Consider the following 15,135-nt stretch of genomic DNA (forward strand, 5'->3'; position numbering starts at 1 on the left):
GTAGGAGTAAGCCAGAAACATTCTTTTTTTTTTTTTTTTTGAGATGGAGTCTCGCTCTGTCGCCCAGGCTGGAGTGCAGTGGCCGGATCTCAGCTCACTGCAAGCTCCGCCTCCTGGGTTTACGCCATTCTGCCTCAGCCTCCCGAGTAGCTGGGACTACAGGCACCCACCACCTTGATCGGCTAGTTTTTTCTATTTTTTTTTTTAGTAGAGATGGGGTTTCTCCTGCCTCAGCTTCCTGAGTAGCTGGGATTACAGGCATGTGCCGCCACACTCGGCTAATTTTGTATTTTTAGTAGAGATGGGGTTTCTCCATGTTGGTCAGGATGGTCTCGATCTCCTGACCTCATGATCCGCCCGTCTCGGCCTCCCAAAGTGCTGGGATTACAGGCGTGAGCCACCGCGCCCGGCCGCCAGAAACATTCTTAAGGGTGCACCACTTCCCACTTCCTCCTCCTCCAATATGAAGGAGAACTTTGAAATACTTCCCAGAGGAAAGATAGAGCAGTACCAGAGTTAGGTCATCTAGGTGCTAAGGACTAGCAGGATATTTTGCACCTAGTACTGTGGTCTGCAGATAGCAGGGTCTGGCAGTGTGCTGTGCCGTGACTGTGCAGGCATCATACTGGGCAATGTGGGGAGCAAGGAGCCCCAGACCTTTGCGTGGTGCCATCTTCCAGGCTGTAGATTCTGGTGAGTGGCACCACTAGGACTCCTGGGCACACACGTCTGGTCTCCCTGTTTTCTCCACAGTGTTAGGAGGAACTTTTCCAACACTGGCTACTCCTCACTTCTTTGCACAGGTCAGGCAATCATTACACTTGCTCCTGGAGCTGTTTATTCCTGAAGCCGGAAACTGCCCAAGGAAAAGTCTTCAAAATGAAACTGACCTGAACGGAACTGAACTGAACTAGATAACCACAAACACTGGGCAAAGACTCCAGTTACCCTGGTTTTAATAATTAGTTGTCATGCACAATTCTCTTGACTTGTAGACCTCAGGTTTCTTCTGCATAATATAAAAGAACTTCTGCAAGATTCACGCTGGCTTAAAAAATATACTGCCATAATTTCGTGATGTCTCCCTGACTTTTTACTATTTCCTCTCAGAAACACATGGATGGCATCACAAGTCAAAGATTCAAGGACCGTGGAATCATAGAAACCTGGGTTCATCTCTCAGCTTCTCCACTTATTGGCTGTGTGCCCTTGGGCAAGTACCTAACCTCTTTGAGCCTCATTTTCCTCATTTGTGGAATAGGGATAATGCACTTTACCTCATAAGGTTATAGTGAGGATAAAATAAATTCAATAAAGCACCTAGCATTATGTCTTGCTTCATAGTCCAAAAATGGCTAAGCACGGTGGCTCACGCCTGTAATCCCAATAGTTTGGGAGGCCGAGACGGGAGGATCACCTGAGGTCAGGAGTTCGAGACCAGCCTGGCAAACATGGCGAAAACCCGTCTCTAATAAAAATACAAAAATTAGCAGGGCATGGTGGTAGGTGCCTGTAATCCCAGATACTCGGGAGGTTGAGGCGGGAGAATTGCTTGAACCTGGGAGGCGGAGGTTGCAGTGAACCATCGCACCACTGCACTCAAGCCTGTGCAACAGAGCAAGACTCTGGCTCAAAAAAAAAAAAAAGTAAATGCCAGAAATTACTTCCCTTTTCTCCACCCGTAAGTGGAAAACTGGCCAAAATAAAACAGTATTAATTAAAAAGTCCGAATTGTTTGGGTGGCACTTCAGGGGTTTGCCTGCCTCCCTGCCTTCTCCGAAGCGACTATGCGTGCCTGCTTTTCAGTTGTTTAGACCTTCTAGCTCTGCCAGTCTCCACCTCGGGATGGAGTCCACAGGAGGCTCCAGCGTTAGAGACATCACAAGCCACCACAGAGAGGAAAAGAAAAGACTAAAGGAGGCGACACACCCGGAGAAGTGACCTTTCGGGGAGAGCCCGCCTGGGGTCTTGAGCTCACCGGCAAGGAGCTCCTTTTGTAAGGCCGGGACGACTCGCGCAGCAGAGAGGCGCTAGGCAGAAGCTTCTCCGACGCCGCAGGGACCCGGAGTGGCGCTATTGAAGCCGCAAACCCCGCCGGCCCCGAGAGGAGCTGCTCCCTGTGCGCCTGCTGCGCGGCCCCTGCCGCCGTGGAGGCGCAGATGCCGCACTGCTGGGCCACTTTGGCTTCCCTCCCCGACTGGCCACACCTTTTTTCCCTTTAAAAAAACTGCTTGGCTCACGCCTGTAATCCCAGCACTTTGGGAGGCCGAGGCAGGCGGATCACGAGGTCAGGAGATTGAGACCATCCTGGCTAACACGGTGAAACCCCATCTCTACTAAAAAATAAAAAAATTAGCCGGGCGTGGTGGCGGGCACCTGTAGTCCCAGCTACTCGGGAGGCTGAGGCAGGAGAATGGCATGAACCCGGGAGGCGGAGGTTGCACTGAGCCGAGATCGCGCCACTGCACTCCAGCCTGGGCGACAGAGCAAGACTCCGTCTCAAAAAAGAAAGAAAAAAAAAACACAAAAAAACCCAAAAAACTGTTTGAATAATCTTTTCATTCATATTTCTCTAGTTGGTGTCTGTGTGTGTATCTATGTGTCTTGTGTGTATGTCTGTATATGTATGTGTGTATGTGTCTGTGTATATGTGTGTGTGTCTGTGTGTGTGTGTAATATTTCTTTAAATCTTGATTTCCCTGGACCTTGCTGTTTTTTCCCCTGGGGGGGAGGGGCAAACCCTTTTTTTCATAGCTGTTAACATCCAGAATTAATCTATGCAGATTGCCTGGGGAGGTCAGCCTCACTGTTGCCCAGCTCTATGACCAAGGATGTGGTACTTAACCACTCTGCCTCAATTGTCTCATCTGACAAATAGGGATATCAAGGGCTGCTTCTTTACAGGATTAGTATAAAAGTTAAATAAGGCACTTTACAGAAAATGCATAGCCTGGTGCCTGGCACACAGGGAGTAAGAACTGCTGCCTTCTCTTGATGTCTTCATCACAAATGGGTGAATGCAATCTAGGTTCAGTAAATGCCTTCCTTCATGTCAGCCATCACCTCCTTCAGGAAACCCTACCTGATTTCTCCCTATCCCTTCTGCCCCGGTCAGGATCAGTTGCCCTTCCTGTATTCTCTTAGAGCACTGATCACACTCCACTCACTGGAGCTGTCTGCAGACATATCTGTTTCCTCCACCAAAGCGGGAGCTGCAGTAAGGAGTGTGTTTTATCCAACCACGAAGGCTATGAAACTTAGTAGGGATCAGCAAGTGTATGCTGAGTGAATAATGGAAGCTTCCATTCAGGCAGTCAGTGGTTAAAGAATTAAGAAGGCCTGAACCTGGAGGCTGAACTGTGGAGCTATCTCAGTGGTAGCACTGTGGATTCTGCTTTTCCCCTTAACAGAAGCAGTTCCAATAGTCATTGAATCACAGAAAGTGGGAAACGATATTGGAAGGTCAATTTTGTTATTTTCAGATCAGGAAGTGGAAGCCTCTAGAGGCCCAGGGGTTTATGGAGTCCTCATGCCATGCAGGAGCACCATGGCAAAGTAATGCTCCCATCTTGACCCACTGAGCTCTAACTTGTTGCTGCACTGAGCCAGGGCTCACAAACGGCACATGGATGGCCTCCTTCCAGGCTGTCACCTGAGGGAGGCTGGGTAGTAGCAGAGATTTATGTAGGACACAGTGAAGGTGGCAGGCTGGCCTTCCCCGGAAGTGGGGGTTGGGGATGAGCTTGGGAAGTAGGCCCGGCCCCAGTCATGGATCTGCAGCCTACCACTGTGCAAGCCTGAGTGACTCATAGATGGCCAGAGCATCAGAATGGAATGGGGCCCTAGAGATGATCCATTCCAGCCTCCTTGGTTTATGGGAAAGGAGACCAAGGCCCAGAGAAGCAATCTGCCATTCCCTAAACTACAGACTTGATCAAAGGCACAACTGGTAAAGGAATCCATGTCTTTTGAATCTGAAACCCAGTTTTCTCGATGAATAGATTCCAATGTTTCCCAGATATCAATGGGCATATGAATCATTTGAGGACCTTGTTATAATACAGGCAGGTCTGGGGTGAGACCCCAGATTCTCTTTTCTAATAAGTTCCCAGGTGCTGGCTAGAATGGGTCTACATAGGTAGTTCTTAGAAAAATCTCTGGTCTAGACTGCACTATGATGAAACGACTTGGAACACCAGCCAGGAATTAGACCAGCCTTATTGGGTTAATGAGGGCATTGGCTGCAGGGACACTCACCGAGAAGCTGATAGAGCCAGTGTCGTCCTTCCCCATCAGCATTAGTCACCTGTTGCCTGTTGGCTGCTTCTGGGTCTATGGTGAAGATGCAGGTTCTGGCTGGTGGCTGTAGGTTCCTTGACTGCACCCTAGTTAGAGGGCTATGACCTTAGTAACCCTGGGTGGCACTGTTTCCTCACAGGTAACATCATGCCTGCAGTTGAAGTCTTCACTGTGAGGCCTTGAGGGTAGGAAACTTGGTTTTGTCATCTTTGAATCCCTTGAATACTCAGCATATTCATTCATTTATTCATTTGACTCATTCATTCATTTACGAAACATTTACCAGGCCTGAATAAGGCATGATTCTTGGCTTTAAGCAGCTCACATAACACATGGGGCTATAGGTGGTACTTACTAGCCACCCAATAAGCATGTGTGCAATCGAATTAGACTTCAGGGGCCCCAGGGACCCCCTGCCTGCCAGCTCAGACTTTTCCATGAGAGAGGAATAATCCTTCCATCTTGTTTGAAGTCACTTTACTTTGGCCTTTCTTGAATAAGGCAATAGGGCTCTGGGCCTCCTTTTATTGACAGAACAGAAATGATGGAAATTGCTCATTGGTTTCTGAGAGTTTCCACAATACCTGCCTTTCATCCCCACCCCTGACATTACCCCTGACATTTTTCCAGGCTGCTCCTTAAGGACCCCTTGCACCTCATGCAGGGTTCCCCAAATCTCTCACTCCTCCTGACTCTTAAAGCGGTTCTGTCATGTCCCAAGGAGTTATGTCCCAGCAACTTCACTGAATGCAGAGGCTGGAAGGCTGCTTCATTCATTTCGGGTCTGCTGCCCACACCTGGACTTAAGCAGAGGACTATATGCATCCCCCAATGCCTCTTCTGCCACCGAGACTGGGAAAGTAAAGAAATCAGGTTATTACCTTAGAATAAGGCTCTCCTGACAAGGAGCAAATTGTGTCTCCTATTAAAGCTTTTTAAAAAGTAGATGAATATCCCTTCTTGAGCACTTTGTGACAGGTACTTTTCTTTCTTTCTTTCTTTTTTTTTTTTTGAGACAGTTTTGCTCTGTCATCAGGCTGGAGTGCAGTGGTGTAATCTCGGCTCACTGCAACCTCCGCCTCCCGGGTTCAAGTGATTCTCCTGCCTCAGGCTCCCGAGTAGCTGGGACTACAGGCAAGTGCCACCATGTCCGGCTAATTTTTGTATTTTTAGTAGAGATGGGGTTTCACCAGGTTGGCCAGGATGGTCTCGATCTCTTGACCTCGTGATCCACCTGTCTCAGCCTCCCAAAGTGCTGGGATTACAGGTGTGAGCCACCGTGCCGGGCCCTATGACGGGTACTTTTCTAAGCACATTACATAGTTAACTCTTCTTTGTCACAACCACCCATGAGATCAGTACTGTTAGTATCCCCATTTTGCAAAGGAAGAATAAAAGATGCCCAGAGAAGTTCAGTAACTTACTCAAGGCCGCACAGCTAGTAAGTAACGGAGCTAGAATTTGAACCCTGGGAATCAGACTTCATAATCAGTGCTCTTGATCGCAATGATGCTGCTGAAACAGTGCCTGCCCACCAATTCCTTCCCCACTACCTATTATTATTATTATTTTATTTTCTTAGAGACAGGGTCTTGCTCTGTCATCCAGGCTGGAGTGCAATGGTGCAGTCACAACTCACTGCAGCCTTGAACTCCTGGGCTCTAGGAATCCTCCTGCCCCAGCCTTCTGAGTAGCTAGGGCTGCAGGCCCTCACTACCATGCCTGGCTAATTAAAAAAAAATTTTTAGAGGCCGAGATGCAGGGCATGGGGAGGGGTCTTGCTCTATTGCCCAGGTTGGTCTCCAATAACTCCTGACCTGAGTGATCTTCCTGCCTCCCAAAGTGCTGGGGTTGGAACCATGAGCCACTGTGTCCAGTATTTCCTCCTACTGTTTTTAAAAGAACAGGTTAAATTGAGTTGCTGCCAAATTCAGGGAAATACATACTGGAAACAAGGCCCAGGGCAGTGATTCAAAACTGTGGTTGCTGGTCCACCAGCATCAGAATCACCTGAGAACTTACTAAAAATGCAAATCGTCAGGTGTCAACCCAGATCTAGTGAATCAGAAACTCTGAGGGCGGGGCCTAGAAATCTTTAGTTTAACAAGCCTTACAGGTGATTCTGATGCACATTGAAGTTTGAGAACCACTGGCCTAGGAAATAAACAAGAATTGAAATAAGAATTAAAATTTTATTATTTCCCTAGATTTTTGACAGGGGTAGAGGGGTGGAAAGTGGTTTTTTTTTTGTTTTTGTTTTTGTTTTTTTTGAGACAGAGTCTTGCTCTGTCACCCAGGCTGGAGTGCAGTGGCGTGATCTCAGCTCACTGCAAGCTCCGCCTCCTGGGTTCATGCCATTCTCCTGCCTCAGCCTCCTGAGTAGCTGGGACTACAGGTGCCTGCCACTGCGCCTGGCTAACTTTTTGTATTTTTTAGTAGACATGGGGTTTCACCGTGTTAGCTAGGATGGTCTCAATCTCCTGACCTTGTGATCCGCCCGCCTCGGCTTCCCAAAGTGGAAAGTTTTGTATTTAAAGCTAGAGCAATTTTTCAAAGCCACTTTGATTTGGAGGTTGCTGATTTGACCTCTCTTGTGGAAACTTGGATGAAGTGTTCTCACCAAGTCTAAGACTCATGATATTCTCACTGCAGGTGGCAACTGGTTCACTGCTTATAATTAAACATGAAGATCACGACTTAATTTAGAGTAGGAAAAAAACCCTGGTAATTAGCCTTAAGACCTATGGGGAGAAAATTGATCCTCTTTTTTTTTTTTTGGAGACAGGGTCTGGTTCTTTTGCCCAGGCTGGAGTGCAGTGGCATGATCATAGCATAGCTCACAGCAGCCTCAAACTCCTGGGCTCCAATGATCCTCCCGCCTCAGCCTCTGGAGTGATGGGACTACAGGCATGTGCCACCATGCCCAGAAATTTTTAAAATTTTTTGTAGAGACAGGATCTTGCTGTGTTGCCTAGGCTGGTCTCAGACTCCTGACCTCAAGTGATCCTCCTGCCGTAGCCTCCCAAAGTGTTGGGATTACAGGCATGAGCCACTGTGTCTGGCTGAAAATTGATCCTTAAATAGTTAAAAAAAATTCCTTGGCACTCCTTCCTCTTTTTTCTTCAAATACTTGAAATCCTTTCTGAACATTAGCGTTTATCATTCAGGACAGGAAAATGCCTTCTTTCATTTTCTGTGGTGATATTTCACTGCATTAAAGATGGTCTGAATAACCTTTATGCAACCCAGCTGGTGCCTGCTCTTCTGTCATAAGACAGGAAATCTGTTTTGACTGACTTGGTCATTGCTTAGGTTTGGCCATGTTCTGTGCTGCCTAAAACCTCCATCGCACTTGGCCAAGCCCTTGGAGCCCTGTCAGTGTTCACATTCTGCATGTGTGATTTATGATACGGCAGATCTGAAGACTGGAGCATGTTTCCCTGGCTAGTGTCACTCTGCCTTGAAAATGGAGGTGGTAAGAGCTCATGTGAACAGAAACCTGCTTAGAAGCTTAGCCAAACCCAGGATCAGGCTACCATAATATACTGTTGTCTGATATCCTCAAAACAACAAACTCTTGTCAATTTAGTATAAAAATAAATTACTTTTGATTGGATGCCAACTGAAGGACATGGTACAAGATATAAACAGAAAAAGATCAAGTTAAGGGTGAAATCCAAAATCTGTGACTTTACGCATTTTTTTTTTTTTGAAACGGAGTTTTATTCTTGTTGCCCAGGCTGGAGTGCAATGGCGTGACCTCAGCTCACTGAAACCTCCGCCTCCCAGATTCAAGTGATTCTCCTGCCTCAGCCTCCTAAGTAGCTAGGATTACAGGCATGTGCCATTGCGCTCAGCTAATTTTGTATTTTTAGTAGAGACAGGGTTTCACCATGTTGGTCAAGTTGGCCTCAAACTCCTGACCTCAGGTGATCCACCCGCCTTGGCCTCACAAAGTGCTGGGATTACAGGCATGAGCCACCGTACCTGGCCTCCCGTTAACATCTTTAAAAGTGCGAAGTTCATCTGACAATTATGGTTATAAGATTATAAAGCCCCAACCAGTGGTCTCTACCTTGGCTGTCATGATGAGTTTCTCTGAGGGGTCTCCCCGCTTCTTCCTGAGAGTCCAGTGCATTTCCACTTTCCTATTGGGTTAACACACACCAAAGAATACATTAGACACAATAAATGCAACACTTTAAACACGTCTGTGGTCCACGACCTTTGGTAAAAGGGAATCCAGTTTTCTTAGCGGTTTCTTCTCCTTCATCAACTTGTTTTTACTTAAGTCTCCAGGAAGGCTGCTACTAGCGTTAAACAGGCTTAAAGAGCCAGGCACGGCTGGCCATAATAATATGCACCTGTAGCCTCAGCTACTTGGGAGGCCGAGATGGGAGAATCACTTAAAGCAGGAGCTCCCAGGAGTTTGAGTCCAGCCTGGGCAACATAGCAAGACCCTGGACCCTGTCTCTTTAAAAAAAACAAAACAAAACAAAACAAAACAAAACAAAACAAAAAAACCAGGACCTGGCAGGCTTGGCACCAGCAGCATTGAGCACTATTACCTTCCTGGTGCTTATTTTCATGGGGTCTTATCCCATTCATCTGTGCAGTGCTGAATGCCTAATGTATGCAGGAGTTTACTGGGGGAAGGGGAGAAGAATGTCATGACAGAGGCCAACTAGCAGAAGAAAGCAGAGCACCTCCAGGACTTGAGGGAGGACTGGTGTGACTAGAGCAGAGACTGAGAGAACTGTGCAGGGTTGGGAGGAGTCAGACCCCTATGGCCTTGAGGGCCGGTTGAGGACTTTGGTCTTTATGTTGAGAACAAATGGAAACATTCAGGATTGAAAGCAGGGGAGCCAAAGGGTCAGACAGGCCTTTTGTGGCATCCTCAGGATTACCACAGATTTGGTTTCTTATCACATTTGATCCCTTCTTCCTTCTTTCCTTGAGTCATACAAGCTGCTTGCAATCCTTCCTCCCAGAAATCTCCATAACTGTGGTTACCAACCCTGGCTACACATTAGAATTATTTGAGAAGTTTTAGAAAATATGATTCCCAGGACCTAACTCCAAATAATAACAGTCAGACTCGCTGGAGGTGGGGCATTTTAAGGCTTCTAGGGTGAGTCTGATATGCAGCCAGGACTGATAATCATGCTGTTCTCCAGAGTGTTGGAAGAGCAGCTCCTTAGTGCCAAAGTAACATGGCAGGTAGAGTTGGTGACCCAAGTAAGCCCCGTGTGTCTGATGAGGCCAGATCTGGGCCTTTGCCACCTGGATCCCTGCTCGACCCACAGCTTCATCTTGGTGCTAGAGCTGGAATCTAGCAGGAAGGGTCCTGGAAGTCTCTCCGGGTTTACCCTCATTCTGTAGTGACAATCACCTTTCCACTTTGTTATCAAAGTCGCATCCTGCTATGAGAAGAGACAACTAATTATCTGCTACTTTGGCACTCTCTTTAATTCCCCTGAGTTCCCTCACTTGGTGGCTTGTTACCTTGTGTGTTTGTTTCTCACTTGTTAGCTTAGTGTTTGTAGCTGATGATATATACTGACATAAAAAAGCTAAAACAAGTAAATAATTTTCTTACTTTTGGGTTTCTTATTTTGGAGACAAAGTCAATTTGGCCTCGTACAGTAAAAGAAAACTCATCCCTGAAAATGGAAAGGAGTAAGAGGCTAAGTTAGAAGACTAGAAAAGAGAAACTTAAAAAAAAAAAAAATCCCTGGTTATAAAGCCTTTTAATCTAATAAGAAACTGTATTGAAAGGGAGAGTCAAGCTTCCTCTTTTGGAAGAATTTTAATGCCAAGAAGGATCAACCTTCAGAGTCAACAAGATGCAGTCGTGAGCCTTCAGGGGCAAGGAATATCTTCTCATTTCACAGAGTGGGAGAGGGAGACAGAAACTAAAGGATTTGGAAAAAATATTTTCAGGTGAGTCTTTGTTAGAAAAAGAAATAGTCTTAATTTGAAACTCTGTCAATTCAATTGTATGTTGCTTAGAAAAGTGTCAAAAGAACTATCATTTTTTAGATATAAGAATACACATGTGGCCAGGCGCAGTGGCTCATGCCTGTAATCCCAGCACTTTGGGAGGCCGGGCCGAGCAGATCACGAGGTCAGGAGCTTGAGACCAGCCTGGCCAACATGATCAAACCCTGTCTCTACTAAAAATACAAAAATTAGCCAGGCGTGGTGGCGGGCGCCTGTAATCCCAGCTACGCAGGAGGCTGAGGCAGGAGAATTGCTTGAACCCAGGAGGTGGAAGTTGCAGTTAGCTGAGATTGCACCACTACACTCCAGCCTAGGAGACAGAGCAAGACAAAAGAAAAAAAGAATGCACATGTGAAATAACTTCTATCTAAAGTCATTCATTCACTGCAACAGATTGGAAACAGCTTAAATGTCCCATCAATTGGGGACTAGTTAAATAAATTATTATTAGCTTATAAATGGAATATTATGCAACCATTAAAAAGCACAAGCATCTCTTTATGAATTAACGTAGAACTGCAAGATGTAGTAAGTAAAAACAAGACTCTAGGCCAAGTGCGGTGGCTCACACCTATAATCCCAGCACTTTAGGAGGCCCAGGTGGGTGGATCACCTGAGGTCAGGAGTTCGAGACCAGCCTGGCTAACATAGTGAAATCCTGTCTCTACTAAAAATACAAAAATTAGCCAGGTGTGGTGGTGCATGCCTGTAGTCCCAGCTACTTGGGAGGCTGAGGCAGGAGAATCACTTGAACCCAGGAGGCGGAGGTTGCAGTGAGCCGAGATCGCGTCACTGTACTCCAGCCTGGATGGCAAAGTGAGATTCTATCTAAATAAACAAGCAAGCAAACAAAAAGACTCTGAACAATGTGTATAATATGCTAAAATTTGCATATAATATCTATCTGTGTATGTATCTATCCGTATTTGCTTATATATATGCATTATACATTCCAGGAAGGGGACACAGGAAACTAGCAACCTCGGTTTTTCAAGGGAAGGGAGCTGAGCAGCTGGAAGGCACACTGTTTTGTACTTAAATTTGAAAAAAAATCTTCTGAGTATATTTCAGATTCAAAATTTGAATTAAAGAAACTAAACCTAAATAAAATGTTATGTCACTTTTAGTCTGAGTTACAAATGCATGATTAAAATAGAGTGATAGAAACGCAGGTAATAATACTTGGTGAGTGAGCAAAACAAATGGAGGGACTGCAAATTCAAAACCCAGTTCTGTTATTCTGGCCAAGTCGTTTGCTCTTCCTCTGTTCATTCAACTAATGAACGTTTGTTGAGAGTCTGCTGTGTGCCAGGTACCGAGAGAGGCACTGGGGGCACAAAGATGACAGATGTATTCGTAGGACGCTCACTGACTTGTGGGGAAATGACAAGTCAGTTTGCAATGCAGCGTGATAAATGTTGTGGCAGATTATGACAGGTTTCTGCAGGGCCTCATGGGAGGTGAAGCTAAATTAGGCTGGGAAGGTTGTTTACCGGCAGACGCAGTGCTAAATCTTGCAGTGAAGGGAAGGTAGAACAATTCCAAGCAGAGGAAGCAGCATGCGCTGGTTAGGGGATAGTTTGGTGCGGGGGCAGTGTGAGGACAGTGTAAATTAGACACAGGCCAGATCTTGCATGTTACAGTTTGGAGTTTAAGAAAAATTGCACATGTTATATTTTTCTATTTGTAAAATAAATACATCTTTGATGCTTGGAATTTAACCAGAGAGCCAATGGGGACACAGTAAAGAATTTCAAGCAAACCAGTGATAAGACTGAGCTGTATTTAGAGCACTGGCAGCAGTGTGGTATTATAAGACCGGGGGAAGAGGAAGAGTCACAAACACTTTGTGAACACAAACTACAACATTGAAACCAACATGTGAGAGGCGCTTTCTCTGGTGGCTGAAGTATAGGTCCTGCAGTCAGGCTGTCTGCACTCAAGTCCTAACTCCTACACTTGGTATCTTTCAGACTGTAGGAATTACTTAACCCCTGAGCCTCAGTTTCTTCAACTGGAAACCGACAGATGCTGCATAAGTGATCTTAGGTAATCTGTCCTTAGAAAACCTTCCAGCCGTCCTGCCCTCCACTCTCATGCATGGCCCCCTACTGGGCATGTTACTTTTAGGACCACAGCAGGTTTTCTTAGGGAGCTGCTGGGAGGATGGAAGAACATGGGCTGCAGGAGTCTGAAGTGCGGCCTCCAGCCTGCCTTGAGCCTGCTGCATGCCCTATCGTAGAACCTCAGCTTCTACATCTGTGAAATGGGAGTAATAATAAATAATTGTAGAGTTCTCAAAAGGTTAAACCAGGAAGAGACATTTGGAAATTCCATGTAACATACCATGTGATACATGAATATAAATGACTAATTTCAATACTTTCTTAGTGATGGAAGAAAATCAGGATCTCATTAGAAAGTTTCAGTTTCAAGGTAATACAACTTTTCTTGTGTAACAGAGAAGTCCCCTGTGTTGTCTTCGTTAAAGACCTTATGATTTATGAAAATCATAAAGTATCTTGTGTTATTAAGATAAAAAAGATGAATATATATTATCAAATCTCTGCTCCCTTCTTGGGTTCTGCAGCTAGAACAAAGAAGTACAACTAGATACACAGGCACAGAACAGACAGACCTCACAGATCTCTGATACTGTGGGGTTTTTTGGCTTTGAATCCTAGCTCTCTCTGCTGCCAGCCATGTGACTGGTCATCTCTGAGCCTTGGTTTCCTCATCTGCACAGTGGGGATCAGCACAATTACTGGGAAGAGTGAAGGGAAGATTACACAAGGCTCAATATGTGAGGGGCCTGGCCCTTAGCAGGGATCAGTGAGTGTTCCTTTCTCCCTTATGAATTGAGTCCTTTAGAGATATGAACATTCTTTCAAAACTATTAGTTCATGTAATTCTTGCTTCACTGTTGAGAGGCAGGTATGGAGTTCCCAGTATTATTATTTTTTTGAGACAGACTTTCGCTCTTGTTGCCCAGGCTGGAGTGCAGTTGTACGATCTCGTCTCACTGCAACCTCTGCCTCTCGGGTTCAAGCGATTCTCCTATCTTAGCCCCCGAGAAGCTGGGACTACAGGCACATGCTAACATGCCCGGCTAATTTTTTGTATTTTTAGTAGAGACGGGGTTTCACCATGTTGGCCAGGCCGGTCTCGAACCACCTGAGGTGGTGATCCGCCCACCTTGGCCTCCCAAAGTGCTGGGATTACAGGCAGGAGCCACCATGCCTGGTCAGATCCCAGTATTATTATCTCTGTTTTATTAAAGAGAAAATGGAGTCTGAGAAGCATCACAAGGTCACTTAGTATCAGAGTGTCAGAGAAGTACCCCCCGGCTCCACCCAGGGCTTCCCAACTACTAGTCTGACACTTTAATATTGATAATATTCCACTTAATTTGGGTTTTTTTCTTTTTGAAATAGAACACACTCATAAATATTTTTCCTGGGAATATTATTCAAGTGTCCTGGAATCATTAAATCTTGAGACCTGCTCGTGATCCCTCTACAACTTTCCTGCCAAATGGTCATCAAGGCACGTTTAAATGATTGTGGAGACCAGAACTTATCTCCTAAGGCATCCTGCTCCATCTTTGAACGATGTCCCAAGCCAAGCATTATTTTCCTGTTGTATATGAAATCCACAGGATTAAGGGGCAGCCCCCTTCTGCTTGGTGGGATGCATCTACACTTGCCCACATAAGTAATGCTTGGGACTGGTCTCAAAACAGGCGGGGCAGCTCTAACTCCAGGCACGGCTGGCTCTTGTCCGTGTTCAGGCCAATTCCTCTACCTTGCATTTGAGGGCACTATGTGCTAACTGTGTGGGAACTGCGAGGTGGAAGCTTATTTCTCATTCTTCAGATGTTCTGGGTGTAACATACACATCCTTTGATATCAACATGGAGTATAAGGATATTCAATTCAATATCTAGCATTAATAGGCATTATTGCTATTTTCCTCCTTACGACCATGACCTAACCCTGATAATTTAAAAAGTCTCTGAAAAAAAACTCTATCCTTATTAATTCATCAATTACCATTTCTTTTGAAAAAACACAATCAAGGTTTTAAAACATGGTTCAAAAAAATTTTTTTTTTCTTTTTTGGTTTAGAAAATAGGCTGGTCTTGGCCGGGTGCAGTGGCTCATGCTTGTAATCCCAGTACTTTGGGAGACCGAGGCAGGGGGATCACCTGAGGTCAGGAATTTGAATTTTTTTTTTTTTTTTTTTTTTTTTTAGTAGAGACGGGGTTTCACCGTGTTAGCCAGGATGGTCTCGATCTCCTGACCTCTTGATCCGCCCGTCTCAGCCTCCCAAAGTGCTGGGATTACAGGCTTGAGCCACCCCGCCCAGCCAAGGTCAGGAATTTGAGACCAGCCTGGTCAACATGGTGAAACCCCGTCCCTACTAAAAATGCAAAAAATTAACCGGGCATGGTGGTAGGTGCTTGAAATCCCAGCTACTCAGGAGGCTGATGCAGGAGAATCGCTTGAGCTAGGAGGTGGAGGTTGCAGTGAGCTGAGATTGCGGCATTGCATTCCAGCCTGGGCTATAAGAGCGAAACCCTGTCTCACAAAAAAAAAAAAAAAGAAAGAAAGAAAGAAAGAAAACAGGCTGGTCTCAAACTCCTGGGCTCAAGTGATCCTCCGGCCTCATCCTCCCAGGCAGCTGGGATTCCAGGCATGTGCCACTGTGTCTGAAATGGTGAAATGGTTCGATTTTTAAATGAACCCAGATGTACTCTGGATCAATCATATTTCCTCAAATCAAAGCCTGATATAAACAAATTATTCTGTGTAATCAGCTAATAGTGTTGCC

At 45.6% G+C, this 15,135-nt stretch overlaps 1 protein-coding gene across 1 annotated transcript in view; it reads right to left on the reverse strand.

Annotated features, from left to right (window-relative positions):
• KIAA2012 (KIAA2012 ortholog) overlaps positions 1-15,135 on the reverse strand; it is a 140,673-nt gene that overhangs the window by 32,434 nt on the left and 93,104 nt on the right. The window contains exon 15 of the mRNA XM_017884416.1: positions 8,375-8,447. Coding sequence (XP_017739905.1) covers positions 8,375-8,447 — 73 coding nt within the window. The remainder of the gene's footprint in view (positions 1-8,374; positions 8,448-15,135) is intronic.

Source organism: Rhinopithecus bieti, unplaced genomic scaffold, assembly GCF_001698545.2.
Source record: "Rhinopithecus bieti isolate Rb0 unplaced genomic scaffold, ASM169854v2 scaffold_14229, whole genome shotgun sequence".
Classification (NCBI taxonomy): domain Eukaryota; kingdom Metazoa; phylum Chordata; class Mammalia; order Primates; family Cercopithecidae; genus Rhinopithecus; species Rhinopithecus bieti.